Source organism: Malus domestica, chromosome 13, assembly GCF_042453785.1.
Source record: "Malus domestica chromosome 13, GDT2T_hap1".
NCBI classification, from domain to species: domain Eukaryota; kingdom Viridiplantae; phylum Streptophyta; class Magnoliopsida; order Rosales; family Rosaceae; genus Malus; species Malus domestica.
Genome location: NC_091673.1, coordinates 11,544,129 through 11,571,553, shown reverse-complemented (window position 1 = coordinate 11,571,553; position 27,425 = coordinate 11,544,129). Strand labels below are relative to the sequence as shown.

Sequence of the window (27,425 nt, the reverse complement as noted above, 5' to 3'; positions counted from 1 at the left end):
TAGGAACTATATCATTAGCGAGTCCTATGGTAAAAGGGTGGGATGTAGTTGGAGTGGGGTGTAAAGAGTTAATTCGGTTATGACTACTTACTAATTAGTGTTTTGTAAGGAACATTGTTTGAGATTTTATATAAGAAAACATTTTTCTTTTATATGATGATAGTTGAGTAGGTCACCATGCTACATGCAAAAGTAACTCGTCATAATTACAAAAAGAGAAATTTTGCACTCATGACTCTTTACATCCAAGAAAACAAGTATTTTGCGTTAAAAAAAATTCAACCGGATGAAAACTAAGGATATATCATAAGAAATTTGCATCAAAGAAAAAAAATATCAGTCGCAAACTATAAGTAGAATTCTAGCATTTACCTTACAAGATTATCAGACACTGAAAAAGGATAAATTGTTCCTCGGATCGATGCCATGCAATGTATTAAAGGCAATTATTTGGCATGGCAAAAACCATTTGACAGAAAATATTTAATATCCCTGTCTAATCCGCAAACCCTTTAATTTGAGGTTTCCAATTTCCATCACTGTTTTTATAATACCTTTTCTTTTCGCACCTACTTGTAATTAGCAGCTACAAAAGTCCTACAAGTTCATAATTGCATCAACATATTAAAAAAAGAAAAAAGAAAAAGTTGATATCTTTCTCTTTAAGTTCACCTACTGGCTACTGGGTGTGGCAGAGCCAGGCAGAGTCCTGAGTTTTCAAATACCAGCAGCGGTGAAGTTCCAACTAGGATTTAATTATAATACTGCAGCCAATCATCACAATGGATCTGATAGCTATAGTTGTAGGACTACATCTCTTTGTTTTCGGCATTTGTGTTGAAGGGCAAGGCCTTTCTTATAATTTCTATGAGAATTCATGCCCACAAGTTGAAGCCATTGTTAGAGCTGCCATCCAGCCTATTTTTCTTACTGATCCCACTTCTCCTGCTGCTTTTCTGAGGCTCATGTTCCATGATTGCCAAGTTCAGGTAATCTTCCTCCAATTTTATTTAATACACACATATTTAGGCGGTTAAACAAAACAGTTGACTCTTCCTGGGCCTTTACTAACGTTTCTGAACTCCTTAACATTATTGTGGACCACCTGTCTTGGTTTAAGAATTTAACTTGATACCCTTGCTAAAAAAATGTGTATATAATACCAGTTTAGGCGTTTGAGACATTGGTTCCCAAAATGGGGCTGATGTGCATGTTTTAAAAAAAAAATTAACAAACTAGGGTCTTATATATTTTATTTTTCAGCTTAGCATGTCTGAGTGCAGTTGTTTGCTCAATAAGAATGCATGACAATGTAATTACAGGGCTGTGATGCTTCAATTCTTGTGGATCTGAATGCGAACAACGTGCCATCCGAGATGGCCGCAGGGAAAAACTTCGGCATCCGAAAGAGGGAGTCGATAAACATACTGAAATCAATGGTTGAATTACAATGTCCCCAACAGGTATCTTGTGCTGACATTCTTGTATTGGCGGCTCGAGAAGCTGTGGTTGTGTCAGGAGGGCCGCAAATAAAGGTTGCTTTGGGAAGGAGAGATTCCCCTTTTGCTCCAAGCTACAAGCATGCAGATTCTTTGCTTCCTTCTGCCACTACTGGAGTTGATGGCATGCTTCAATTATTTGCCAATAAAGAAATGACAGTTGAAGAATCTGTGGCCATCATGGGTATTACCATCAAATTAAATAACCTTTTTCTTTCTTTTAAGAAACCGATATGTTAAATTTGGGAGAAAATCCTAGGCGTAACTGGTTAATTATAACTAGGTGTCCACCTCTCTCGTCACATATGACTACATAGTGTTTCATTTTTTGCAGGTGCCCACACGCTAGGAGTTACGCACTGTTTGAACATCCTAAATCGTCTAAACCAAGCAGATGAAGGTGGCCAAGTACAAGGCATGGCACCTGGGTTTGAATCGTTTTTAAGGCTAAACTGTCCACAAGGGTCTTTGGCATCAAATGCAAGCTTTGTTCTTAATGACCCTACAACACTTACATTTGACAACCACTACTACAAGAATGTAATTAGAGGCCACGGGGTCCTCAGAGTTGATACTGAAATGATAATGGACCCGCGCACAGCTATGGCTGTCAAGCGATTTGCTGCGAATCAGGATGATTTCTTTCAGGCGTTTTCTTCTGCCTTTGTCAAGCTCTCCAACTCAGGAGTTTTAACTGGGAATCAAGGCGTTGTCAGAAAGAATTGCAATGCATTAGACTGAAGAGCAAGAGGTGCTCATAGTTTGTCATACCATTTTTTCCGTAAATTTCGTATAATTACTGTTCAGTTCATGTTGAATGTGAATCTTCAGTGTTTTTCACAACTTCAGATCAAGAAGCTTTATGTTTTATTTATCAATACATTCGTTGATAATCTCATTTTCTTACATTCGTTGCATCCTCAAAACCTATGAATTAAACACAGGAAAGCAAGGTAATTAAATTAAGCCGTTAAATAAAGACAATTCTATCAATTATTAAAAAAACAACAGCGCACACACCAGATGACACATATTTTTGGATGATATCTTTCGTTGTTTTGTATGTATCTACGTAAAAAAATTTTGCACCCTCCAGATCTTTGTTAAGCACCATGATCAGGCTCTTTAATTTCTTGTTATACATCTGGGCTAATTGGTTGAATGGATCATAACACTTGCCGTTGGCAACAGAAAATACATCTTTGACAAATGGGCAACAGCCTATGAGTCCAATTCAGTTTACCACAATCTTTCTAGTATCCAAGTTGTAGAGTGTCTGAATTTTTTTTTATGCAGATATTGAGTACTAACGGAGCCATTTCAATATTCTGCCATTACATTACATATGTGCTAGCCATTGTGTTGGAGAAATTTTGTTAACATGTGGGTTCTGTTCGTGATGAAGGATGAAAGATTGCTTCAAGGTGTGTATAAATATGCTATCTTTCCGACTCTATTGCCCACATCTAGGGTGCGAAGGGTATATGCTAATAGGCCTTGTGGATACAATGAATTCCGGCCTTACGCCTACTGTTTGTCAAAGTTTTGCACACTCCTAAGACAAACTGTAAACACTCAAGGAGATAGACAAGAACGCTCAAGATTTAACTAGAAACTATAATACTGTAGGTTTTAGTTTCTAGAGCTTTATATATAAGTGGAGGAGGAGGAATATTAACGAATAGAAAGAATGATTATTATTGACCATTCAAATATGTTATAGAGGTTGATGTATCTTCGGAAGGTGTATACCCATTCGACAATACCACTTGGTTTCAGACACAAGTCTTGATCAAGAGTTGTCATGCTTTAGAAATTAATAACAGCTAATAGTAATGTAATAACCAAGAAACACATCTCTTTCATGATTCTTATAGGTGGCTGCCATACAAACCAAGCGGTGGTTACCAACAAATTGCTCAAGTTTGTATTCATAAACATGGCAACCGTTTTTGCACAACAAACCCACCGCTTCTACTTAATATTGTTGAAAATATTCCAACAAATTGTAGTGTAAATAATTTTTTACCTGAAGTTGATCCCTTCTCTCATCAATGTGGGATTCATTCTCAACACGCTCCTCACGTGTGGCGAATTTTCAAGCTTAACAGGTGGAGAATACAACTCGGGTTGTTTTGCCTCATAGTCTATTTTTAAACACTTGCATGTGTTCTTAACTACTGATTAGGTTGGTGCTTAATATAAAAGTTGTGCCACCATAAGCAGAAAGTGAGGCTTTAAGATCAAGTTGAGCCAGTGGCATCGGATATTGGAAGCATCCATCTTTAGGAGCTTCACATACACTAGCTGAGCTTTACTAGGTTTTGGTTAGGTTGCCACTTAATTGCCAGCAATTGGCTTTATAGCTGTGCAGCCTGTCCCTGTGGTCGAAGTATTGTGGAGGCAAAACTACAAATCAAAAGTGCCTAGAGAGTTTGGCACACATTTAGCCCATGTTTTGTGCAACCGGCCTCTTGAAAGAAAAGAGAAATTCATTGATTTAGAAAGTTAAATATAAACCATCTTGCCAACAGAAAAACCTGTGAATTATCTTTCCTGCAGATTATTTCAGCAGGATTTATATAAGATATATAAGAGGTTGTAGTGGTATTTAAAGAGATTTTAATATTGGAAAAAGAGGTACCTCTCTTTGCCCGATAGTCGTGCTGACAAAAAATTTCAGAAAATTGAGTAAAAATTTCACCCAGAAAGCCTATTATCTAGTAAATTTTCAGTTCATAGCCATGACCCATTTTTGGCCCGGAGAGTGAGGTTCTGCCTGTTTACTTGTATGGTTGAAGCTATGAAATGGCGTTCCGAAATACCATGATGCTCGAGATCTGACTTTCTGCTAAGACCATCTCCAACCCTGATCTAAAACTTAAAAATATTTAGCCCAGAAAATTTAGGTTTTAGTCCAGAAACAGGTTTTTTACTCCAACCCTTTGGGCATAAAATTTTAGCCCCAGATTATCAAAAAATGAATTAAGGCTAATTTTAAAAAAAAAAAAAAATTATGTAGACTATCTTAAATTAATTTTATGAACATTTTAACAAAAAATATTTAAATTCCAATAAATTTTGAAAAATTACTAAATCAATACGTGAAAATCATGATAAACCACATAAACTTAAAAAAAAAGACAATTAATAAACCACATAAACTTAATACAATTGAAAACTCATAGACTACATAAACCTAATAATGATATCCATCATTTTGACTTGGTGGTGGACTTGGGTGATAGTCTTGAGATGAATCATCATCTTGAAATATACTCCTCGTGGCATTCCTTCGTAAAATTTCTTTTTTCTTACCACGTAAGTATCTCTTCCTCTCTGGAGTGTATTTGTCGAGGTCCTCCATTATCAAATTAGTTTCGTACCTTTTTTGCTCCCTATCCCCTTCTTGCTTCACGGCCAAAAACATTTGGGCCGATTCTTCTTGCCAACGACACTGATTTTCGTTCATTCTTGCCATTTCGCTAGCAAATTGTGCACGTATCGGATCTTGGGACTTCCCTGTTCTCTTTGCTTCATTTTGCTTATCTCTACCCGAGGGTCTTGGCAAAGAAGAAGTTGGGCTCATTTGGTCGATACCTTCATTGTCAGCAAAATTCACACCTTCATTGACATCATTTAGGGGTGGGGCTTCATTATGAAATAATCTTCCACATTGTTGATTCGCATCGGTTCCCCACCTTGGACAATCCTTGAGGATGTTCCAAGCATGATGCAACTTAAAAGCTTGATTTTTTGGTGTAGTTCTTGTCTTGTAAATTGCCATTGCTTTGTCACCCTATGCAACAAATACATAAAAATAATTAATTGCAAAATACTATTATGTACATGACAAGTAAAATATCAACAAAGGAACTCAGAATTTCTGAGGCACCCCTTTCACTAGGCATGTCAACCATGGCTCTCTCCAAGCTTCAATTCTACAAAGTGCACCTTTGTTGATAATCTTCCACTGATCATAAACACCACCAACTTCCCTTCGACCGGCGTTGGAGTTTTCATGGAACTTATCAACGATTTTACCCTATAAATCCTTTCTATTTTGATTGGTGCCGACGACACCATCTTCACTAACAGAAATCCATGCCAAACATAAAGCAATATCTTCATCAAAGGTCCAATTACGACCTCTAACATGCTCTGTTGCTATCTTGAAAATTTTGGAAATGAGAAGAAATGGTAGAAAGAAAAATTGGAGGAATTGTAGGAGAAAAGTGAGTTTTGTGTGGATGTTTGAACAAATATGTTGATGCACAAAACCGGAGGTCTTGGAACAACGTAAATCCGACCGTGAATCTGCAAGTAATGTAAACAACACAAGATGTATCGTGGTTCACCCCAAGGTTTGGGCTACGTCCACACTGATTGTATTGTATTTATCTGAGAGGTGAGGGAGAGAACCTCTGTAATGAGAGGAGATGTGAGAGGGGTGAGAAGGCTCCAGAAATGGCATCCTTCAATTGTGAGGGTGAGGGGTCCTTTTATAGAATAAAGACTCCTCACTTATTACATATTTACCCCTTCCTTTATTGCATAATTACATTTAAGTTCCCCGAGTATTTATACGAGGTCTAAATATGATGCCCTAAATATGGTATAAACAGTAGTCCCCCAAGTCTTCAGTCAAGAGAGTATTTTGGCTGGAGACTTGAAATTCAGTCCATGTGTGGGCCGAAGTAACTAGATGTTATCTTGAACTGATGCTCGATATGAGGCGGTGCTCAATCTGAAATGATGCTCAACTAGAAGTAGCACACGTTGCGAGGTTGCTCGGCTCGTGGCTTATGTTGCCTTGGTTGGCTCGGCTTGTGGCGTTTGAAAGTGAGGGAGTTCCTTTTATAGAATAAGGGCTCGCTCCTCAATGCATGAATGATGGGCTAGAGTTGATGCTCTCTAATGTTAGTGAGGGAGTCCCTTTTATAGAATAAGGGCTTACTCCTCAATACATGAATGATGGGCTAGAGTTAATGCTCTCTAATGTTGGTGAGGGAGTCCCTTATATAGAATAAGGGCTCGCTTCTCAATACATGAGTATGGGCTAGAGTCCCCTAAATATTTTTCATGAGGCCCAGTTGAGGCCCAATATATGCCCAATATATGGTGTATAGTGTAGTCCCCCAAGCCTTCGGTCAATAGAGTCTGTTGGCTGGAGACTTCAAATTGAATCCATGTATGGGCCGAAGTGGCGGTTGTTCGGAGACGGTATTTGTATACCCTGCACTGAAGCTTAGTAGGTGAAGCTTTGCAAGTGAAGCTTTGAAGCTAGAGCTCTGTAAATGAAGCTTTCGAAGCTGGAGCTTTTGTAAATGAAGTTTTTGAAGCTAGAGCTCTGTAAATGAAGCTTTTGAAGCTAGAGTTCTGTAAATGAAGCTTTTGAAGCTGTGTTGACATGAGTGATGCCCATGAATGTTTATATTGATTGACATGAGTGATGCTCATGGATGTTGTCATGAGTGATGCTCATGGATGTTGTCATGAGTGATGCTCATGAATGTTAACATGAATGATGCTCATGAATGTTTATGTATGAATGGCATGAGTAATGCTCAGGTATAATTTGGAGTACTTGACGTACTTTTGATCACCTGGTTGGTGGCATGAAGGAAAGTACGGGTTGTACATTTCATCACCTGGTTGGTGGCATGAATGGCTAGTTGCCAAATGATATTAGAGTACGGGTTGTACATTTCATCACCTGGTTGGTGGTAATAGTGACAGGTTGTCGAATAATTATGGAGTACTAGGCGTACTTTTGATCACCTGGTTGGTGGTAATAGCGGTAGGTTGTCGAATAATTGTAAAGTATTGGGCGTACTTTTAATCGCCTGGTTAGAGCTATTTTAGGCTTATGGGCCTTCGCTATCCACACAATATTCCGGCCCATTTATTTTGGGCTTTGCCGTTTTTTTTAATTACCTTCTGATGGGGTTTATACAGATGTCTCCGAAAGATAATAAATTACATCATTCAGATGGGGTGTTTATTCCTTACTTTTGCAGTGTTTTTCTGCTGCCCTCTCTCTGTATCTTCACCTGGCAGACAGAAGAAATCATAATAATAGGAAAATCTTTTGCTTTTCTCTTTTGCTTTCTCTTTTGCTTTCTGCTTTGTTTGTTTTTTTTTTTTTTGCTTTTCTCTGTTCTGCTTTGTTCTCCACTGCTTTTATGCTTTGCTTGATCTCCCCGCTCCTTTCTTTTGCTTTCTGTAAACATCCGTTGCTTTTTCTTTTCATTGCTGTTGATGGGCAACTTTGTTGGGCACTAGGGTGCTTTTCACTTTCATTGGATGCTTGTTTGTCGGATTCGGATCTAGCATCGTCGTGGGCACTGCTGCAGGGCTTTGAAGATCTTGGAATCGACGGAGGTGGTGCTCCGGCGAGCATGTTCTTGGGCGACTGTTTCGGAGTAGGAAGCAAAGTCCCACAGGGACTCAGAGTGCCCAGAAGCTCGCGAGGGCGAAGGCCAGAAGCTGATTGACAAAGTGGCCAGAAGCTCGCGAGGGCGAAGGCTTGGGATTTCTGGATGCGGGTCTTGAAGAACTCGTCCCTGCCCTGGGATTTCTGGATGCTTACTCATGGTACTTTCCAAACTACCTTAATGGATGCGGGATTTCTTGATTTCTCGGTACATTTGGTGGGCCGGCTCAACCCCGTTCACCGGTGCCGCCGATGCCATCGTGTCCTCCTTCGCCTCCGCCGGACAATCTTTGAAACTGATAACGTGTTTACCCACCGGATCACTCAGCGAATCACTCATTTTTGAAGTTGCTAAGATCTTGAAAACCAAAAAAGCAAAGATGGCCTTGAGGAATTAAGCTGAGGAGAGAGAAGCACTCAGAGACTGTGACTCTCAGACAGCTGCTGCTAGAAAATCTTTAATCGATCTACTGGAGGGAGTGAAATGGTAGGACATGGTTCGAACCGGTTGGGATCGAACTGGGTTCAGGTTTTGTGGGTCGTTCCAGGTGTTTGGGTTTGGAGGACCTGATCGGCTTTGTGCAGATTCATGGATGCTAAAAATGTTGATCCGGCATGAAATTGCTTGATCATGAGGACCTGATCGGTGGGACTAAGAACATCAGCTTTGTCGATCCAGCTTGCCCTGATCTTAACTAGCAGCTTTGTACTGAGTGGCAAAAGGTGCAAATAAAACCCCTTCTCCACAATTGTCTTCTTCTCCTCGGCCACCGTTGTTGGAGACGACAGCGACTCGGAACCAGAACTCGAGAATGAAAACGACTTGAACCTGAGTGGGGTGACGAGACTCGGAATCGGCTGAGAGCCGTGTAGGGTTGCGAGACTAAGCTTAATCTTGAGTTTTCTCATGGTGTGTTTTCGCTCTTGCAGCTTGAATGGTGACCAGCGAAGGTCGGTGGGGTCACCGGTACTTATGGGTGCTTTAGGGTAGTGCCTTGCTGGGTGTGTGATGGGGAGCTTTTCCGAGTCGCTGGATAAGCCTGTCAGCTTCTGAACGAGGTCTCTAAAGTTGTTTGTGTCTGCCTGAACAAAGGTCGTGGGTGGCGATGTTGGCGAGCAGAGGTTGCTGTTGCTTTGTTGTGAGTGATGATGTCTTTCCATTTTTAGAGAGAGGGAGAGAGATAGTGTTTAAGGGATGAGTTTTGGAGCTTAGTGAATGCTTTTTCTGGAAAAGCCCAGTGAGGTTTATGAGTTTTTGTAGATTTTGCAGTGTTGATTTTGCAGATTTTACAGTGTTGATTTTGCAGATTTTGCAAATCCATGGCGGAGGTGAAAAAAAAGAGAGAGAACTGACACAGCCTTTTGTGTCGTTTCCCACAGACGGTGCCAAATGGTGATGCACAAAATTAGTGAGGACTTTGGTACAACAGAAAGTGTTAAGTTTGTGACCTTCGCTAGATTGCTCCGGTCACTAGTGTGGATAAGTATGTAAATGGATAGGGACAGGGAAGCAAACACAAGATGTACGTGGTTCACCCAGATTGGCTACATCCACGGAGTAGAGGAGTTCTCATTAATTGTGAAGGGTTTACACAAGTACATAGGTTCAAGCTCTCACTTAGTGAGTACTAGTGAATGATTTAGTACAAATGACATTAGGAAATATTGTGAGAGAATGATCTCTATTTATAGAAGGGAGTTTCTAGTTTCATTCTGACATTGACACGTGTCGTGTTGTGATTGGCTTCTGATGTTGACACGTGTCGCGCTAGGATTGGTTCTGATGTCGACACGTGTCGCGCTGTGATTGACCTCCTGGTTGGAGGGAAACTCTTCTAGGTCATTGACGGTATAACGTTGACCGGTGCTCAGTAGTTTCGGGATTGGTCAAGTATGGTACAAACAAAATACATAGGTATGAATTTTAAGTTAAATAATTTTTTTAATTATTTTAGCCTTTGGATTTAAATTTGGACCGTTAGATCTTTTTTTTTACCATTAGAATTTGATTATATTTGATCTAACCCGTTGAATTCAATAAATATATAAATATAAAACTAAAAAAAAAAATTTGAACCTGGACCGTTGGATAAAGAAAAGTAGCCGTTGGGCTACATAATTGGCTGACACCTGGGGGACAACCCCACGTGGGTGGACCCAGCTTATGTTACTCTCTAGCGCGTGCACGGGCTGAGGGCGATTGGGAGCTGGGTAATGAGCTTCAGAGCCCCTATTTCAGTCTCATTTGGTGGAGCCCAGTTTGCTTTGTGACCTAAAATGGGGTTGGTATTTGGCCTCAGAATAGGTTTTAGGTTTTAGGTTAGTTTTAGGTCATGAGTTGGAGTGGGTTTTTGGGGGAGGGGAAGGGGAATTTTAGGTTATAAGCCATGGTTGGAGTTGGTCTAATGGTCGGAAAAAATAACAAATAGAAATGTGCCAAAGTTTGTGCTACCTGCGTAGCACGTGCATCCGGTTGATCTCTAACGTTGAAAATTAGGGTTTTCTATTGATACTTTGTTGTTTTTGATGGGCCAAAGTTTGTGTGGGCCTCCCAAGTTGTATTGGGTTGTAGCTCACCTAAGATTAGGGTTTCGTATTGTTGCTTTTGCTGGGTCAAAATTTGTGTGGGCTTCCCTAGTTGGCCAGTTGTATTGAGTTGTAGCTCACTTATTGCTTTGGTCTTTTGTTGTTGTACTTTCTATCTGATTCCTCATTTTAATAGGTTTTCTCTTTTCAACAAAAAAAATAAAAGAACTGTGCCAACCTAGAGAGTTTTATTTTTTTATTTTTTGGTGCGATGGCAAGTGCCTTCGCCCATGAGCGGTAGGTCTCGGGTTCGAGACTTGGGAGCAGCCTCTCCATAAATGGGGGTAAGGCTAGCCGACATTCACCTCTCCCAGACCCTGCGTAAAGCGGGAGCCTTGTGCACTGGGTACGACCTTTTTATTTTTTGATCAAATAATATTATCTACATTAAGGGGGAGGGGAAGTGTGCTTAACCTCACAATGAGCTATCAATAGAGTGGTTCAAATTCGTCTTTGACGACAATTGAACCTAAGAGCTCTCACTTACACGTGAAGAGGAATATCACTAGACCGTAGTACTAAGTAGCAACTTAGAGAGTTAGGCACAAATTTAATTGATGGTTGTTGCGCAAGTTTATACCAATATATGTGTAATCTCCTATTTAAAGGGCTCCATATGTATTAAAAATAAATTAGTAAATTTGAGAAGAGAGTGTTTTCTTCTTCAAACATCAAGTATTTGACTTGGTTGAGTTGAGTAAATCCACGATTGGCTGCGTCGACAAGCTTCGTCGTCCCCGATCAAGTGATTCCCAGATTTCAATCCTCATCTTTTCAATACCCTTCTGATCTTTAAATATGCATTAGCTAATGGATTTTATTTGGGACATTCTTATAGGTTATATTTTCTCTTTTCACAGGTTATTTAAGTGCATGCATTAGCTGGATAAGGTTCCGAAAAAATCATGATGCTCAGATCCTAAACTGTGCACTTTATTCCAGGTTACGGATGGAACATTCTTGGAAGAACCTGGTTCTGGTGTTGTAGCAACTATTGAGAACAAAAAGGTTTCTGTTGGGACTTTGGAATTGGTTCAAAGGTAATTACAGGGTATAATGGAATATAATAGTTTGTATCATTGCATATTTGAATGTGAATTTGCTTCTTGTAAAGGTGTAATGCTGATAGGCATTGGCCCTGGACCATTGTTAAGAGAATTTAGAATCCTATTATTGAAAATTTAGATTCATTTAGGACAACATAGAGTGCTGTCTATGATCATGATGAACTCCTTAGGGTATAAATAACAATGTACATGGAGAAGTAATGCTTGACAGATTCGACTTACAGGAGCACTAAAATGAAGTTCTATAAGTTGCACAATTTGTAGAAAACATAAGCAGCTTAGAGAGACTAAGAAGATATAGGGGTACTTCAACAGATGCTTATTTCTTTCTCCAATTTGACTTTGGCTTACAAAAGTGAGCCTTATTTTCTAAAGGTTTCTAGCATCAAAACGTAAAAGAAAATCCTAGAGATTCATTAAAGATATGTAGAATCTTAGAAAACTTTTAGGGCTCATTTGGTGTTAGGGAATTGAAGGTATATTGAAGGCAACCAAGGGCGCATGTTTTTTTAAATTTAGGGATCTCAATTAACAGATTTTTGGTTCATGGACCAATTCTAAATTTTACTTTTGATTGTTTGCCGAACTCTTAAATGACCCCAGAAGATGGATTGACTATTTTGCTTACCATGGAAATTAATTTTGGGAACCAAAGGCTTAGTTGTTTTCATCTTCCAAATAAGATATCTTTTGTTTTTTTTTTCCTTCTTAATATGACAAATAATTTAATCTTGGATCATGTATTGAGGTCCCATTGAAAAACTAAATATATGCAGGCATGGAGTTACCCATTTGAAGAAGTAGAAGCCCATACGAGTCAATCTATTGTATATGTTGGCATTGATACTGCTCTTGCCGGTCTCATTTATTTTGAGGATCAGATAAGGGTAGATGTTGGGCAAGTTGTTAATTTTTATCTAAGCAAGGGATCGATGTATACATGCTATCTGGGGACAAAAGCAATAACGCGGAGTACGTCGCGTCTGCTGTTGGTATTCCGAAAGAGAAGGTAAGGAGTTCTTTTACTTCTTTCTTTGATGGGAAACAAAAATTTTATCAATTTGGAAAAATGTAAAAAATCGTTAAACAACTTCAAGCAGAACACCAAAAGCTTGTCCTCTATCCTTTATTTTAATTTATTTTTTTTAAATGAAACAGATTTTTAATAATATCATAAACAATACAACTTTTGGATAAGGTATCCACAATCTGTATACCTAGCCTATAAATACAAAAACCTCAAGACTTGAAACATAAACTTAATCACAGCTGCTAACACATCCGTCATTATAGAAGAGTGAGAATACTCAATCCCTAAACTCATTTGAAACTGATGCCCAAATAGTTGCCCGGTATCTAACTGGATCCCAGATTTTTTTTTCTTTATCGAATTTAATTGTATAGCCTATGCTGTGGGTTGCAGGTGATATCTGGTGTTAAACCGACGGAAAAGAAGAAGTTCAGAATGGAACTTCAGAAGGATCAGAACGTCGTAGCAATGGTTGGTGATGGAATTAATGATGCTGCAGCATTGGCTTCATCGCATGTTGGAATTGCCATGGGTGGTGGTGTTGGAGCTGCTAGTGAGGTGTCTTCTATTGTGCTATTGGGCAACAGACTTTCACAAGTAATTTTCTTAAAAATACGTAGGATTATTTGCACGAATACCTCCCAGGTTGTTTTTGAAAGCAGAAATAGGTATCAGATTCTGCGGTATTATTTTTGGAAACCAAACTATAGAGGATTACGTGCTGTCGTAGCAAAATTTTCTTTTAGACGTTTACTATCCGCAACTATGAATGAATAATTGAAGAGTGCAGCAGAATTCTTTTCACCATCTATAAAAGATTATTTGAAAAATTTGCATAATGTTGATTGGTGGAGCACAGATGGAAAAAGTAATTATCTTTCTTTTCATATAATAAGCACTGTTGTGTAGGATATTTGATCTTCACAATTTCTTGCAGTTACTTGATGCCTTGGAGCTGAGCAGGCTAACTATGAAGACTGTGAAGCAAAATCCCGATGCCAGCACCTAATCTTACTCTACCTTTGACCTCCCAGCCACTTCGCCCAGCCGATACCCAGTAGCTTGATGTATCAAACCTAGAACATAGTTATTGTAGTTTTTTCTATTTTCGTTCGGACATCTTGTATGTACATTTGTATATATTTTATAATTAAATACTTTTTCTTGGTTTATATATTAATTATTGTTTAGAATTTAATTACAATATTTATTAAAAGTAAATAAAAAATATTTTTGTCAAAAAAAGAAAGGGTTTGCGCGACAAAGAAGTAGGCTACGTTGCGCAAAGCAGTGGCTTTGCGCGATGCATGTCCTTACGTCTCGCAAAACAGGGCAAAGCCATTAAGCCACTTTGCACGATGCACGCAAGTCGCGCAAAGTGGCTTTGCACGACGTAGGACGCGCGTCGCGCAAAGTGGCTTTGCACAACGTAGGAAGTGCGTCGCGCAAAGTATCTTTGCACGACGTAGGCCGTGCATCGTGCAAAGCCACTTTGCGCAACGCATGTTATTTCTTCGTCGCGCAAACCCTATCGTCACTGTCACATCCCTGGCCTGCTCTACCACCGTAGCACGATATTGTCCGATTTGGACTTACCATTCCCTAATGGTTTTTGTTTTTAGGAACTCACAAGCAACTTCCCAGTGGGTCACCCATCCTAGGAGTGCTCTGGCCTCTTTCTCGCTTAACTTCGGAGTTCCTACGGAACCCGAAGCCAGTGAGCTCCCAAAAGGCCTCATGCTAGGTAGGGATGAGAATATACATATAAGGATCACTCCTCTAGGCGATGTGGGATCTTATAATCCACCCCCCTTAAGGGGCGCGACGACCTCGTCGGCACACCACGGCCAGGGTTAGGCTCTGATACCATTCTGTCACATCCCGGACCCGTTCCATCACCGTAGCATGATATTGTCCGCTTTGGGCTTACCATTCTCTCACGATTTTGTTTTTGGGAGCTCATTGGCTTCGGGTTCCGTAGGAACTCCGAAGTTAAGCGAGAAGGAGGTATGGTGGTGGAACGGGCCTGGGATGTGGTTGACTTCGGGCCGGGATGTGACAAATTGGTATTAGAGCTTAACCCTGGCCGTGGTGTGCCGACAAGGCCTTTTGGGAGCTCACTGGCTTTGGGTTCCGTAGGAATTCCGAAGTTAAGCGAGAAGGAGGCCAAAGCACTCCCAGGATGGGTGATCCACTAGGAAGTTCCTCGTGAGTTCCCAAAAACAAAACCGTGAACGAATGGGAAGCCCAAAGCAGACAATATTGTGCTACGGTGGTGGAACGGGCCCGGGATGTGGTGGACCAGGATCGGGATGTGACAATATGGTATCAGAACTTAACCATGTGCTAACGAGGTCGTTGGGCCCCTTAAGAGGGGTGGATTGTAAGATCCCACATCGCCTAGATAAGTGATCCTTATATGTATATTCTCATCCCTACCTAGCACGAGACATTTTGGAAGCTCACTGGCTTCAGGTTCCATTGGAACTCCGAAGTTAAGCGAGTAACGCGCAAGAGCAATCTTATGATGGGTGACCCACTGAGAAGTTCTCGTCTGAGTTCCCTCATCTGCCGCAGAATCACCAAAGATGAAAAAAGCGCTTTGCGCTTATGAGCAAGTCCTCACTAACAAGAAGTAAACTATACAAGTATGGAACATAATAGTACTCCCCATGGTGAATACTAGTCCAGCAGGAAATTAGATTTATCGATTGATAATAGTGATACATATGACCTTTTTTGAATCCCCTTTACATGTATTAAATATGTGCTAAACTCGTAGTATATATAATAATATTATTCTTCACTTATTCTGTGAGACTGACACATGTCCCATTATCTTGTAAACCTTTTTCTTTTAAATAAAACCTTATTATTATTAAGGTGAGGGAAAAAAAATGCAAAATCATTACAATAATTCAAAGGAATGAGAATTTTGAACCTATAACGCATGGGTAAAAAAGGGCATTCAGCGTATAGGAAATGAAATCGCTTTTATGCCCCTTCGCGTTTTGCTTTCTCTTACACTTCTTCTTTCTCCTTCTTCCTCGTTCCCCAGTACAAATCGATTCTTTTTTTTATTTTTTTTATTCCATTTCCAAAAAGAAGGGTAAGAAAAAGCAAAATGAAAAGGGTATAAAAGCCATTTCATTTCCTAAAGTCATAAAGTGTAGTAGTGTTCTAGTGATTGTGATGTCTTTTGATATGGGTCCAAAGTAACTAAAAATTGAACATATTTCAAAAGTTAGAAGTCACTAAAAATTGGACCTATTTCAAAATTTCTCTAGTGATTAATGGTAGCATTGCGCTAAAAAATATTTGTGCCAAACTCGATCTCTAGGCGTTTCCAAAAAAAAAAAAAAAAAAAAAAAACCCTCAATCCCGGCCACATTTTGATACTTCAGTTTTGTTGTTTTGACTCCCCTAATCCATAAAAAGAAATTGCAGATTTTTTTTTTTTTTGAGAAAAATATGATATTTATTTATTGAAATATCATGGAATAAGTACATCATTGATGACATGGTGCAACAAATAGGTCTTGTGATGTGAGAATTTCTTGACACACAAATTAAATCCTCTTTTTGACAATTGTAGTATAGATGTAAGTAGGGTATCGTTCTAGGCCGGGGATTAGGAGGGATTGCTAATCTATTCTAAATTAATTTAAAAATATTAAATAAGACTCAAGGACACAAAATTAGGCTAAAAACTCTAATAACTCGAAACACACTTAAAATGACTCAAAATAATGAAAACAATTAAATTAAACACTAGGAACTGAAATGGACGGAAATTAAATTAAAAGACTAACAATAAAGAAAACTAACTAAATAATATAATTTAATAATGGATGGGTGTTTGGTTTTGATGAAAAGTAAATTAAACTTAATTAAATTACAGAATTGATAAAAACATAAAATTAAGGTAAAATGATAAATGACGGACTAGCTAGAGGGTTATTCTCCACACATGACACATATGCAACTTAAATTGATTTTCAGTTGTTCTTTCAATAAATTGTGAATCTCAATACTCCAGATTAACCGTGAACAGCACTTTTTTAATCTTCAAGTTTTCCTTAAGTTATTGAATTGGACGGAAAAACGCATACAACAATTCAAAACATTCTTCAAAAGTCCCCTACGTGAAAAGCACAATAGAGATACAATCAAAGATCATTAAACTTTGTGAAAACTATAAGCATTGACGATGCATTCGTAACTATGAAAAGCATGATACTCTTGCCAAGAATTTACTTAACGTGATTGTGACTAGCAACCTTTACTACTTGTGAAAATAAGTTCATAACGATTAGGTGAAATTCACTTATATTCTAGCATCAAATTCATGCATGTAAATTAAGCGTGCACTCTCAACCAACATACACAAATCAGTTTTTATACGAACGGATAAGTAAATTGAAATCACAACTTATGAAATCACAACCGAAGGTAATCAATTCATATTACAGATATAATCATGGCTTTGAATTAACCTCTAGCCAAAATCAGTTTATTTACACATTATTAAAAATAGAAATAAAATAGAAGTTTAGAGAGATTAAACCGAAAGAAAGGATCTGCTGCTTGGACTCTGAACTGCATTTTCATGCTGACCTCCTGTCCTCCTCGCCACTGACTTCCCTTCCTCAAACTGCCCAATGGCAGCACTCTCCTCTCGGTCCTCTTCCTGCGTCTCTGCGAGCTGCCCAAAGGGCAGCTCCCTTCTCTCGCTCCCAGACAGGCCCCCCAGCTTCTCTCCGCAAGGCAGCTTTTATACTCTTCCCGCGCCCAGCTGCAAAGGCAGCTTTCTGTTTTCCTCTCTGGCAGCCTTGCTGCCCTCTGACCTCAGTCCCCTGCGCCAGTCTCTTATTCCCTTTTTCTCGCTGACCCCCCTTCCCAGCTGCCAAAGGCAGCTGTTTTTATTCTCTTTCTTTCCAGCTGCAAAGGCAGCCTTTTTCTTTCTTGTTTCTAAAATTATTCCCCCAGCTGCAAAGCAACTCTCTTTCCTTCGCTGGCCCTGTGCTGCACGTCCTCACTCCTTTCTATCTTCTTTCTATTTTTTATTTTTTTTTCTTTTCTTTTCTTTATTCCTTTTGTCTTCTTTGTCTGCCAGTCTATTTTCCACATCCTGCTGCTTTTGTTTTTCTTTTCTGTTTATTATTTAAAACTCATTTGTGCTATTTTTATTTTCTTTGCATAACAAATCCTATAAACACAAAAATAACGTACATAGCTCAAAATATAAAGAACTAACTAAGAAAAGACGAGTGAATTCGAAGTAAAAATATATATAAATATGATCCGATCATCTTGATAAAAACTTTGTCAAGACCTTCAACCCAGTCGAAGAAAATTGTATTTGAATTCATATTATTTTACTTTATACTTGACTTATTCTCTACAACTATATCATTTTTAATTAAAATAACAATCTCTCTTTAAACTCAAATTTACAACTTAAACTATCCTCACAAACTCAATTCAATATGTAAATTTATTTTTAAACTTAATTAAAAAATAATTAATCATATTGCTGAACTACATTTTATAATCCTTCATTGTGTCTTCTTCTTAATTCAATTGAGAGTTTTCTATGAAAGCGTATTATCAATTATCATCGAGCTAAATGGCAGAACACATTGAGACCACCTTATTGGGAGTCCTTAACCGCGGTGCTAAGGCCATCTCCAACCGAATGGTCCAGAGGGTTAGAGGGCCGAAAATAGCCCGAAAACTGTCTCCAACCGAGGGCTAGGCCATAGGGATCTGGAATCTGGGAGGGCCCCACGGAATCAAAGAGGGCTAGAGGGCTGGCCTTTTTTTTTTAATGTTTTGTTATTTCTATCGGTTATAGCCGATAGAAATAATATTTTTTACTATATTATTAGTGTTGGTTATAACCGACACCAATAGCAATGTTAATATAATAGCAGTTTGAACAGTGTCGGTTAAAACCGTCACTAATTCTAATTTGAATTCCAATTGTGTCGGTTATAACTGACACTAATTTAAATTCTAATTTGAATTCCGACGGCTAGCCAATCACTAGCCGTTGTATTCAAAAAATTTTTTTTAATGAATTTAAACCTTTTTTTTCCTATAACTTCCTGTAACTTTTTTTCTACAACTTATATTTTACAAAATTTGGTTCAGATTTTTTTTCATATAACTTTTATTTTACAAAATTTGTTTCATATTTTTTTTTAAATTCCATTTTTTTCCTATAACTTTTATTTCACAAAATTTGTTTCATATTTTTTTTTAAATTCTATTTTTTTCCTATAACTTCCTAAGCCATTATAAAACATTAAATTAAATTAAGTAACATGAAACAACATTAAACAATATAAAACAACATTAAATAACATTAACCAACATAAATCATGCTGACGTCACTTAGCCGTTGGATTTGAATTTAAGTTGTAATTTTTAAATAATAAATTATGTTTGGCCCTATGACCCTTTGGTCCTCGGTTGGAGACGATTTTTGTGACAGGGCTAAAACGAGCCCTCTAGCCCTCTGGCCCTCGGTTGGAGACGGAGGCAAATATAACCCTGTACTGTTCATTAAAATATTAATATCTTGGAGGATCTTGGAGGGCCAGATGGCTAAAACGAGCCATCTGGACAGCTATCGGTTGGAGATGGCCTAACACATCGAGCTAAATGGCAAAACACATTGAGACCACCTTCTTGGGAGTCCTTAACCGCTTCAACCCCCACACTGTCGGGAAAATTTCCCTGAAAATTCAAAACCAAACAAAAAAAAAATCCAATCTCATGCCGAAAAATTCTCAAATCAATAATACCGAAATTTTTGGGACCCATACTAAACCGATCCAGAACCTTTTAGTATGGAAATCCGGATTACATATTCAATGGTTCGGAAATTCCAAACAGGAACAAAATATATATATATATATATATATATATATTTTTTTTTTTGTTGCATGCATGTTGAATATTGAATTTAAGTATTTGATAGTAGACTATATTAGAAATAGAAGTATGAAATTAAGTAGTTTGTAACTTTGTAACACCAATTTGACTTGGTATGAATGAATTGGTATTTCAATTGGTATGAAATTTCAAATTTAACATAAGGTAAAAAACCTAAATTTCGATTGATATGAAATTGGGGAACAAAATTTTAGGCCAAAAGCCCATATTTTATCCCACATCCAAAAAATCTCAAATTTCAACCCAAAAACCCAAAAGCCCAAAACCAAAAATCCAATCCCGATCCATCCCGAAATACCGAAAACATTTCGGAATCTCGAAAATTAGGAATATCAAAATTTTGGTTCGGAATTGATCTTTAAATTCCCATCCCGAAAATTTTCGGTTTGGGATCCCATACTAAACCACCCCTACACACTGTGGTCTCTAGATGTGAGTGTAACATTTACCCCATGTGCTACAAGCTGCTTCGAGATCTCAAACTCATGCTTGTTTTAAAAGCAATGGCCTTAAGACATCAACTTTTAAAAGCAGCATGCAGGTTACTTTTAAAAGCTGCTTTATTAAAAAGCATAGTTAAGCCTATTAATTTCTATAATACCCTCAGTAGTTTTTAAGAACAATATTGTTTTAATCTTCTACACTCATTTTATCTCTTGAAGAACAAAGTGAGCGGCACCACACTATCATGTTAACTCTACATTCCAACTACCACACCCCACTATTAGCACCACCAGCATCCCAACTTTTTTGTTGTTGTCACTATGACTGCGACCAACATCACCCTGACCACCACCACTGTCATTGCCACCATCCCCACTTCTATGTCCATTTTGGTCATTATATACAATTATAACACTTTTACATTAAAGTTTACCAAACTTTTTTATAGTGCTTTTTATACTTATAACACTTTCAAAAATACAAATTTTCAAACACCTTTAGTTAGGTCTAGTGGTATTCATCTTCCTCTTCACTTGTAAGTGAGAGGTCTTGGGTTCAGTTCTCACCAAACACGAATTTGAACCATATTATTACTAGCTCATTGTGAGGCTAAGTCCACCCCTTTCCATTTAGATAATAGGCAGCGCCGTAGTTTCAAAATGGCCGTAATTAAGGCCATCTCCAACCGGAGGAGGGCCAAAGGGCTCCCTCCAAAAAATTAATATTTTAATGAACAGTGCATGACATATTTCTTACCATCTCCGATCGAGGGCCATAGGGCCAAACATATTCCTGTGACAAAAAACCATCTCCAACCGAGGGCCAAACATAATTTATTATTTAAATTTAAAAACTACAACTTAAATTTAAAAACTACACAAATTAAATTTAAAAATTACAACAACATGATTGTTGAGAAAATTTGGACTCCATCATGAAGTCTTGCATCATATTACACAACATGACTGTGGAGGAGGAGCGAGATGAGTATATTAATGGAGAGTATGATGACGAGCAAGAGGATCCAAATAGGTCAAGAAGGACTCGTGCAAAAATATATGATGGGCCTAATTTGCCTTTGAATCTAAGAACTGGTAGTATCCTTTTAAATGAGTACATGAGGTGCTATAGGATGATATGTTCCCGTGCCACAAACAAGTACCTACAACAGGATCTTGCTGCACATCTTTGCACAAACAAGTACCTACAACATGATCATGTTTTATTTTTATTTTTTATGTTGTATAATTTTTATGTTGTTTAATGTTATGTAATTTTGTTTAACATTGTTTAATGTTGTTCCATGTTACTTAATATTATTTAATGGCTTAAGAAGTTATAGGAAAAAAAATAGAATTTTAAATAAAAAAAAATTGTAAAAAAAAAATTCAAATATAACGGCTAGCTAACATCAGTTAGCCATTGCATTCAAATTTGTGGCCCACCCCAGGGCTGGCCCTTTGACCATTTTTTGTCCCATGGAACCCACAAGCCATTTGGCCTAGCCCTCAGTAGAAGACGGTTTCGAGCTATTTTTGGCTCTCTAGCCCTTTGGACTCTTAAGTTGGAGATGGCCCAAGGTTGCGCCACACATTTAACCTAGTTGAGCTTTATTAGACCATCTCCAAACCTAGGCTAAAAGCCAAATTACCTCCCCAAACATTCTCTAACCCATGTTAAAATTTTGGGCTAAATGCCAAATGTTATTTCTGGGCCAAATACCCCCAGCTTTCCCCCCTTGTGCGACTGGACTCGCTGGCCTTTGAGCCACTTTCAGCCTGTTCACTCTCCAACGCGCGCCCATGCGGGGCGCCTGCTTTCCTTTCCCGACAATGTAGGACCCAACGTCAGAACCTTGTCGGCCTGTTGCCCAAGCCCAACGGCTCTTTTCCGCATTTGACGACCATTGTGAAAGGACCGTTGGTTGATCCAACGGTCCAGATTCAAATTTTATTTTTAAAAAATATGTTATTTTAAAATATATTGAATCCAATGGTTGAAATTGAATATACTCAAATCTAACGGTAAAAAAAAAAATCTAACGGCCCAAATTAAAATCCAACGGCTAAAATAATTAAATAAATTTATTTAACACAAAATTTACCCAAAAACTCTATAAATACCTATGTATTTGTTCAAACATCCACACAAAATTCAATTTTCTCCTACAATTCTTCTAATTTATCTTTCTATCATTTCTTTCCATTTCCAAATTGTTCAACATGGCAAGAGAGCATGTTAGAGGTCATAATTGGACCTTTGAGGAAGATGTTTCTTTATGCTTGGCATGGGTTTCTGTTAGTGAAGATGGTGCAGTTGGCACAAATCCAAATAAAAAGGTTTTGTGGGATAAAATCATTGCAAAGTTTCAAGAAAACTGCAACGGCGGCGGGCGGGACGGTGGTGGTGTTTATAATCGGTGGAAGACTATCAACAAAGCATGCACTTTATGGAAGGGAAGCTTAGAGAGAGCCATGGTTGGCATGCCTAGTGGAAGGAGCGTCATAGAAATTGTGAGTTTTTTTCTTGATATTTTATTTGTCATGTACATAATATTATTTTGCAACTAATTATTTTTATGTATTTTTTGCATAGGGTGACAAAGCAATGGAAATTTACAAGACAAGAGTAACACCAAAAAATCAAGTTTTTAAGTTGCAACATGCTTGGGACGTCCTCAAGGATTGTCCAAGGTGGGCAACCGATGCAGACCAACAATGGGGAAGATTATTTCAACGTGAAGCCGCACCGAGAAATGAAGGTGTCGATGAAGGTGTCGATGAAATGACCCCATCTCCTTCTTTAGCAAGGCCCCTGGGAAGAGATAAGCAAAAGGAAGCAAAGAGAAAAGGGAAGTCCCAAGATTCGTCGAGCGGAGACTTTGCTACCGAAATTGCAAAATTGCACGAAACTCATAGCGCTCGCCAAGAAGAAGCAGCCCGATTGCGTTTGCAAATGAAGGAAATCTTGGATAGGGAGGAAAATAGGTTTGAAATTGAATTCAAGATGAAGGACCTCAGCAAATACACTCCAAAGAGGAAGAAGTTCTTACGTGATAAGCAAAAGGAAATTATGCGAAAGTCTGCCTTAAGGAGTATGTTTCAAGATGATGAATCCTCTGAACCCTATATCCCAACATTTCAACGAAGTCCATCACCAAGTGAAGATGGTGGATATGATTGTTAAGTTTATGTAGTGTATGAATTATGTGCTTTATTAATTAAGTTTATTAATTGTCGTTTGTATTAAGTTTATGTTGTTTATTATGTGGTTTATGTACTTTATTAAATTTATGTCTTATTAATTATTGTTTCTATTTAATCTAGATGTCTTCAATAATTATTGTACTTATTATTTCAACCTCCATTCAATAATTCAACCTCCATTTAATAAATTATCCAACGTAGTAGACAAATAACAACATAGTACACTTAAAATTATTACATAAATGCTCAACCAACATCATCAACGTTCACCTTCTCGGCGCCACACATGCTCAACCAAATCCTTGCGGAGTGTGTCATGAATTTGAGGAGCTTGAATTCTATTTAAACGTCTCATATACTCACCCAAGGTGACCCTATAATGTCGGGTCTCATATGTGGTTGGAGTGAGATATTCAACATCTCTTGCAATAGCTCTTGCATGTGTTGGTTGGTCATCATCCACATCTTCGTCTGAATCTTCTCCAATTTCGATGTACTCATCTTCCACAATCATATTGTGCAAAATTATGCACGTCATCACGATTGAATGGAGGTCTTCGGGTTGCCAAAATCGTGCAGGCCCTCTAACAATGGCCCATCGAGCTTGTAAGATCCCGAACGCTCTCTCCACATCCTTCCTGTAAGACTCTTGCCTCTGCGAAAATAATTTCTTCTTTACACTATCGGGATGAGAAAAACTTTTAACAAAGGTAAACCAACTAGGATAAATACCATCAGTTAGGTAGTAACCTAGCTCATACCTATTACCATTTACCTTGTATCGAAATTATGGTGCCCATCCATTCACAACCTCATCGAACAAAGGAGAAGACCAAAGAACGTTGATATCGTTGTTTGATCTGGGAGAGCCGAAGAATGCATGCCAAATCCATGTGTCGTAAGATGCCACAACCTCCAGCACGATGGTTGGCTTGTTATGACGGCCCTTGAATTGGCCAGCCCAACCAGTAGGACAATTCTTCCATTCCCAATGCATACAATCGAGACTTCCTATTATGCCAGGTAAGCCTCTTTTGTCTGCCTTGCGTAGAAGCCTTTTCAAGTCTTCACAAGTTGGCTTGCGGAGGTATGTGGCTCCATAAATGGCTTGAATTGCTTGATAGAAGCGTTTCAGGTTCTCAATAGCAGTACTCTCCGCAAGTCGGCAATATTCGTCAGTTGAGTCAGCAGAGCACCCATTAACTAGCATTCGAAATGTAGATGTGAGCTTTTGATGAGGTGATAGACTTTGTCGGCCTACAACATCTATCTTCCTTGCAAAGTAGTGGTCATGATTGACAACTGCGTTCAAGATGCCTTTAAAAAGCTTTCTTCTCATCCGAAACCGCCTCCGAAAATCATGAGCAGGATATCTCGGCCGCTCAATGAAATAATCTTTCATCATTTGGTCATGACACTCTTCTCTATCATGCTGCACGAATGAACATCTCGTGACAAAACCACGATGGCTAGATTCGTCATGGTGCTCATATTGCATAAACGAGTTTACAAGTTCAGCTTCGGCGTTGATCAGTTCTGATTCCTCAAGGTTAAGCCTTGCTTGGTATTGTGCCATCTCTGTTGCCCTGCTACGCCTTCTTCTATCACCCATTGATGAGATATTGAGAATTTTTAGGAAACAAAAACTCTTTGAAAGTTGAAAGATTGGTGAATATAGAGGATGATTGAAGGTTGAAAGATTGTGTGATCAACTAATATTGGACCTGTGTTTATATAGAGGATGATTGATGAACGGTTAGTGAAAGTTGAAAGTTTTGTGTTGAACGGTTGGTGAAAGATGAACGGTTGGTGAAAGTAGCTTGCTTTGTGAAAAATTTAATGATTTTTCAATATTTATTGGAATTTAAATTTTTTTAGATTAAAATATTCATAAAATTAATTTACAATAATCTACATATTTATTATTTTTTTTTAAATTGATTTAAGAAAAAAAATTAGCCTAAGTTCATTCTTTAATAATTCCGGGCTAAAATTTTAGGCCATAAGGGTTGGAGCAGAAAAGATGTTTATGTGCTAAAAGCCAAATTTTCCAGGCTAAAAAATTTGGCTTTTAGCCCAAGGGTTGGAGATGGTCTTAGGAATTAGCTAGGTTGCCACTTAATTGCCAGCAATTCACTTTATATAGCATATCCCTGAGGTCGAAGGAATATGGAGGCAAAAAACAATTATAAGTCAAAATACCTAGATAGTTTGGCACACAGTAACCATGTTTGGTGCAACCCTCTTAAAAGAAAAGGAAGATTCCATGGGTTCATCAAAAAGTTATATGTAACCCTGTTGCCAAAAGAAAATTGTGTGAAAATATATTTCCTGATATTATGAGTTATGAATGGTTGAATCTCACGTATTCATATGTTGTTTTTTTTTTTTCTCTTGTAATTAATATAAGGAGAACACTATCAAGATTGACTGTTGAGTTCTTTCTAATCGCTCTAAAGAAAGTAGATTGCATTTGTAGTTAAAGACCCAATTCCGAAAATTTTGATTCTTCCCGACTGCTTTTTACGAGAAGAGAGTAAGGCTAGTAGTTTGACAACCAGTGGGTGATGAGTGGCGAAGTCAAAAAGTATTTCAAGAGTTAATCTTAAATAACTATAAGACCATCTCCAACCCTTGGGCTAAAAGCCAAATTTTTTAGCCCGGAAAATTTAGTTTTTAGCCCAGAAACATCTTTTCTACTCCAACCCTTCTACCCTAAAATTTTAGCCCGGAATTATTAAAGAATGAAATTAGCCTAAATTTTTTTCTTAAATCAATTTAAAAAAAAAATAAATATGTAGATTATTGTAAATTAATTTTATGAACATTTTAATCTAAAAAAATTTAAATTCCGATAAACATTTCGCATTTAGCCCGGGAGGAAAGCTAGGGGGTATTTGGCCCAGAAATAGCATTTGGCATTTAGCCTAAAATTTTAGCATGGGTTGGAGAATGTTTGGGGGGGGTAATTTGGCTTTTAGCCCAGGGTTGGAGATGGTCTAAGAATGGAGTATAATAACAAAAACAAAAATAAAAATACATATCTTTTAACAAAAAATTTCTCACGCCTACTAATAAACAACATATAAAAAAATGGGTGCGTGATGAGTGGCGAAGTCAAAAAGTATTTCAAGAAAAGTTAATCTTAAATAACTATAAGGATGGAGTATAATAACAAAAACAAAAATAAAAATACATATCTTTTAACAAAAAATTTCTCACGCCTACTAATAAACAACATATAAAAAAATGGGTGTGCTATCCACACACCCCAAATTACTTCTCACACACCCTTGTTAATTTCTATCCGTTGATCTTTTTCAATTCATCTAATCCAACGACCGAAAATTAGAAGGCTGTGTGAGAAGTAAAATGGGTTGTGTGGATATTACATCCCTAAAAAAAAGATATAAGCTAATTCGTGGTATTTTGTTCAAAGAAAATTGCAAAGTTAGAGTTCAGTGATTACCTAATTACATGATTCATTTGATTCAAAGAAAAATTAAAAACAGGGAGTCTTGATGTCTTGGAGATGCCAAAAGCAATAAGCAAAGAGGGGGACTCTGAATAGAAGGTAAGGTTTAAGAGTTGAATTGCTTGCTAATTGACTTGTTTAGATATGATATTCAGTAATTCTAAATTTAGTTTAAAATTATAAATTATAAATTAGAAGCATATTGTACATAATTAATGTTTAGGGTTAAGAATTTTTAGTGACCAGAAGGATCAATATAAGTATATTGTACATAATTAATAAATTTTTGATACAATATAACTTGATAAAAAAACATAGTGTGTTTTAGAGAGAGTGGACACAATCAGGCTAGCCGTTTGAGGGCGTCCAGACCAGCCATGGTCTATGTGAAAAGAAAAGAAAAGAATAACTCGATCTGGTCTAGGTCATAAAGGCTTACCATCAAGTACAAATGGAGGAGCCTAGTCCACAATCCACAAATATTTGGTGCACGTTCAACTACGTCTTATTCATTGGCCGAAAGTAGGCGAGAAAAGGAGAAACTCTGTATGCCTAACGGCATCTTCAATGGAGAAATACAAATTTAACATGTAAAAACTATATGTACATTCCTATTATATTTTCAACATGTAAATGAAAATCTCCTCCAATAAGAGTCGGGGACTTCTATGAGATTTCGGAGGCTCTGTGCGAAATTTATAAAAGGTCTCTCCTTCTGA

At 37.9% G+C, this 27,425-nt stretch overlaps 4 protein-coding genes across 5 annotated transcripts; 3 read left to right on the top strand and 1 right to left on the bottom strand.

Moving 5' to 3' along the window:
• The first annotated feature begins 547 nt into the window (after nucleotides 1-547).
• LOC103452772 (peroxidase 29) lies at nucleotides 548-2,377 on the top strand. 2 transcript variants are annotated; one of them, XM_008392306.4, is made up of 3 exons: nucleotides 548-989; nucleotides 1,323-1,683; nucleotides 1,834-2,377. In XM_008392306.4, the coding sequence occupies exons 1-3, from the start codon at nucleotides 783-785 to the stop codon at nucleotides 2,238-2,240; spliced, it is 975 nt and encodes a 324-aa protein (XP_008390528.2). In that variant the 5' UTR covers nucleotides 548-782; the 3' UTR covers nucleotides 2,241-2,377. The 2 variants fall into 2 exon arrangements, with proteins under 2 accessions (XP_008390528.2, XP_070667280.1); XM_070811179.1 differs by having other exon boundaries at nucleotides 647-989; nucleotides 1,464-1,683.
• Nucleotides 2,378-11,155: 8,778 nt separating this feature from the next.
• LOC103452771 (copper-transporting ATPase PAA1, chloroplastic-like) lies at nucleotides 11,156-13,792 on the top strand. The gene is made up of 4 exons (XM_029091468.2): nucleotides 11,156-11,561; nucleotides 12,365-12,597; nucleotides 13,012-13,215; nucleotides 13,556-13,792. Exons 2-4 carry the CDS (start codon nucleotides 12,529-12,531, stop codon nucleotides 13,625-13,627), a joined length of 345 nt encoding a protein of 114 aa, XP_028947301.1. The 5' UTR covers nucleotides 11,156-11,561; nucleotides 12,365-12,528; the 3' UTR covers nucleotides 13,628-13,792.
• Nucleotides 13,793-22,247: 8,455 nt separating this feature from the next.
• LOC139190787 (uncharacterized) lies at nucleotides 22,248-23,211 on the top strand. The gene is made up of 2 exons (XM_070811264.1): nucleotides 22,248-22,538; nucleotides 22,648-23,211. The coding sequence occupies exons 1-2, from the start codon at nucleotides 22,248-22,250 to the stop codon at nucleotides 23,209-23,211; spliced, it is 855 nt and encodes a 284-aa protein (XP_070667365.1).
• An 807-nt stretch (nucleotides 23,212-24,018) lies between these two features.
• On the bottom strand, nucleotides 24,019-24,843 carry LOC103452812 (uncharacterized). Its single transcript, XM_008392349.1, has one exon. It carries the CDS (start codon nucleotides 24,841-24,843, stop codon nucleotides 24,019-24,021), a length of 825 nt encoding a protein of 274 aa, XP_008390571.1.
• Nucleotides 24,844-27,425: the final 2,582 nt, after the last annotated feature.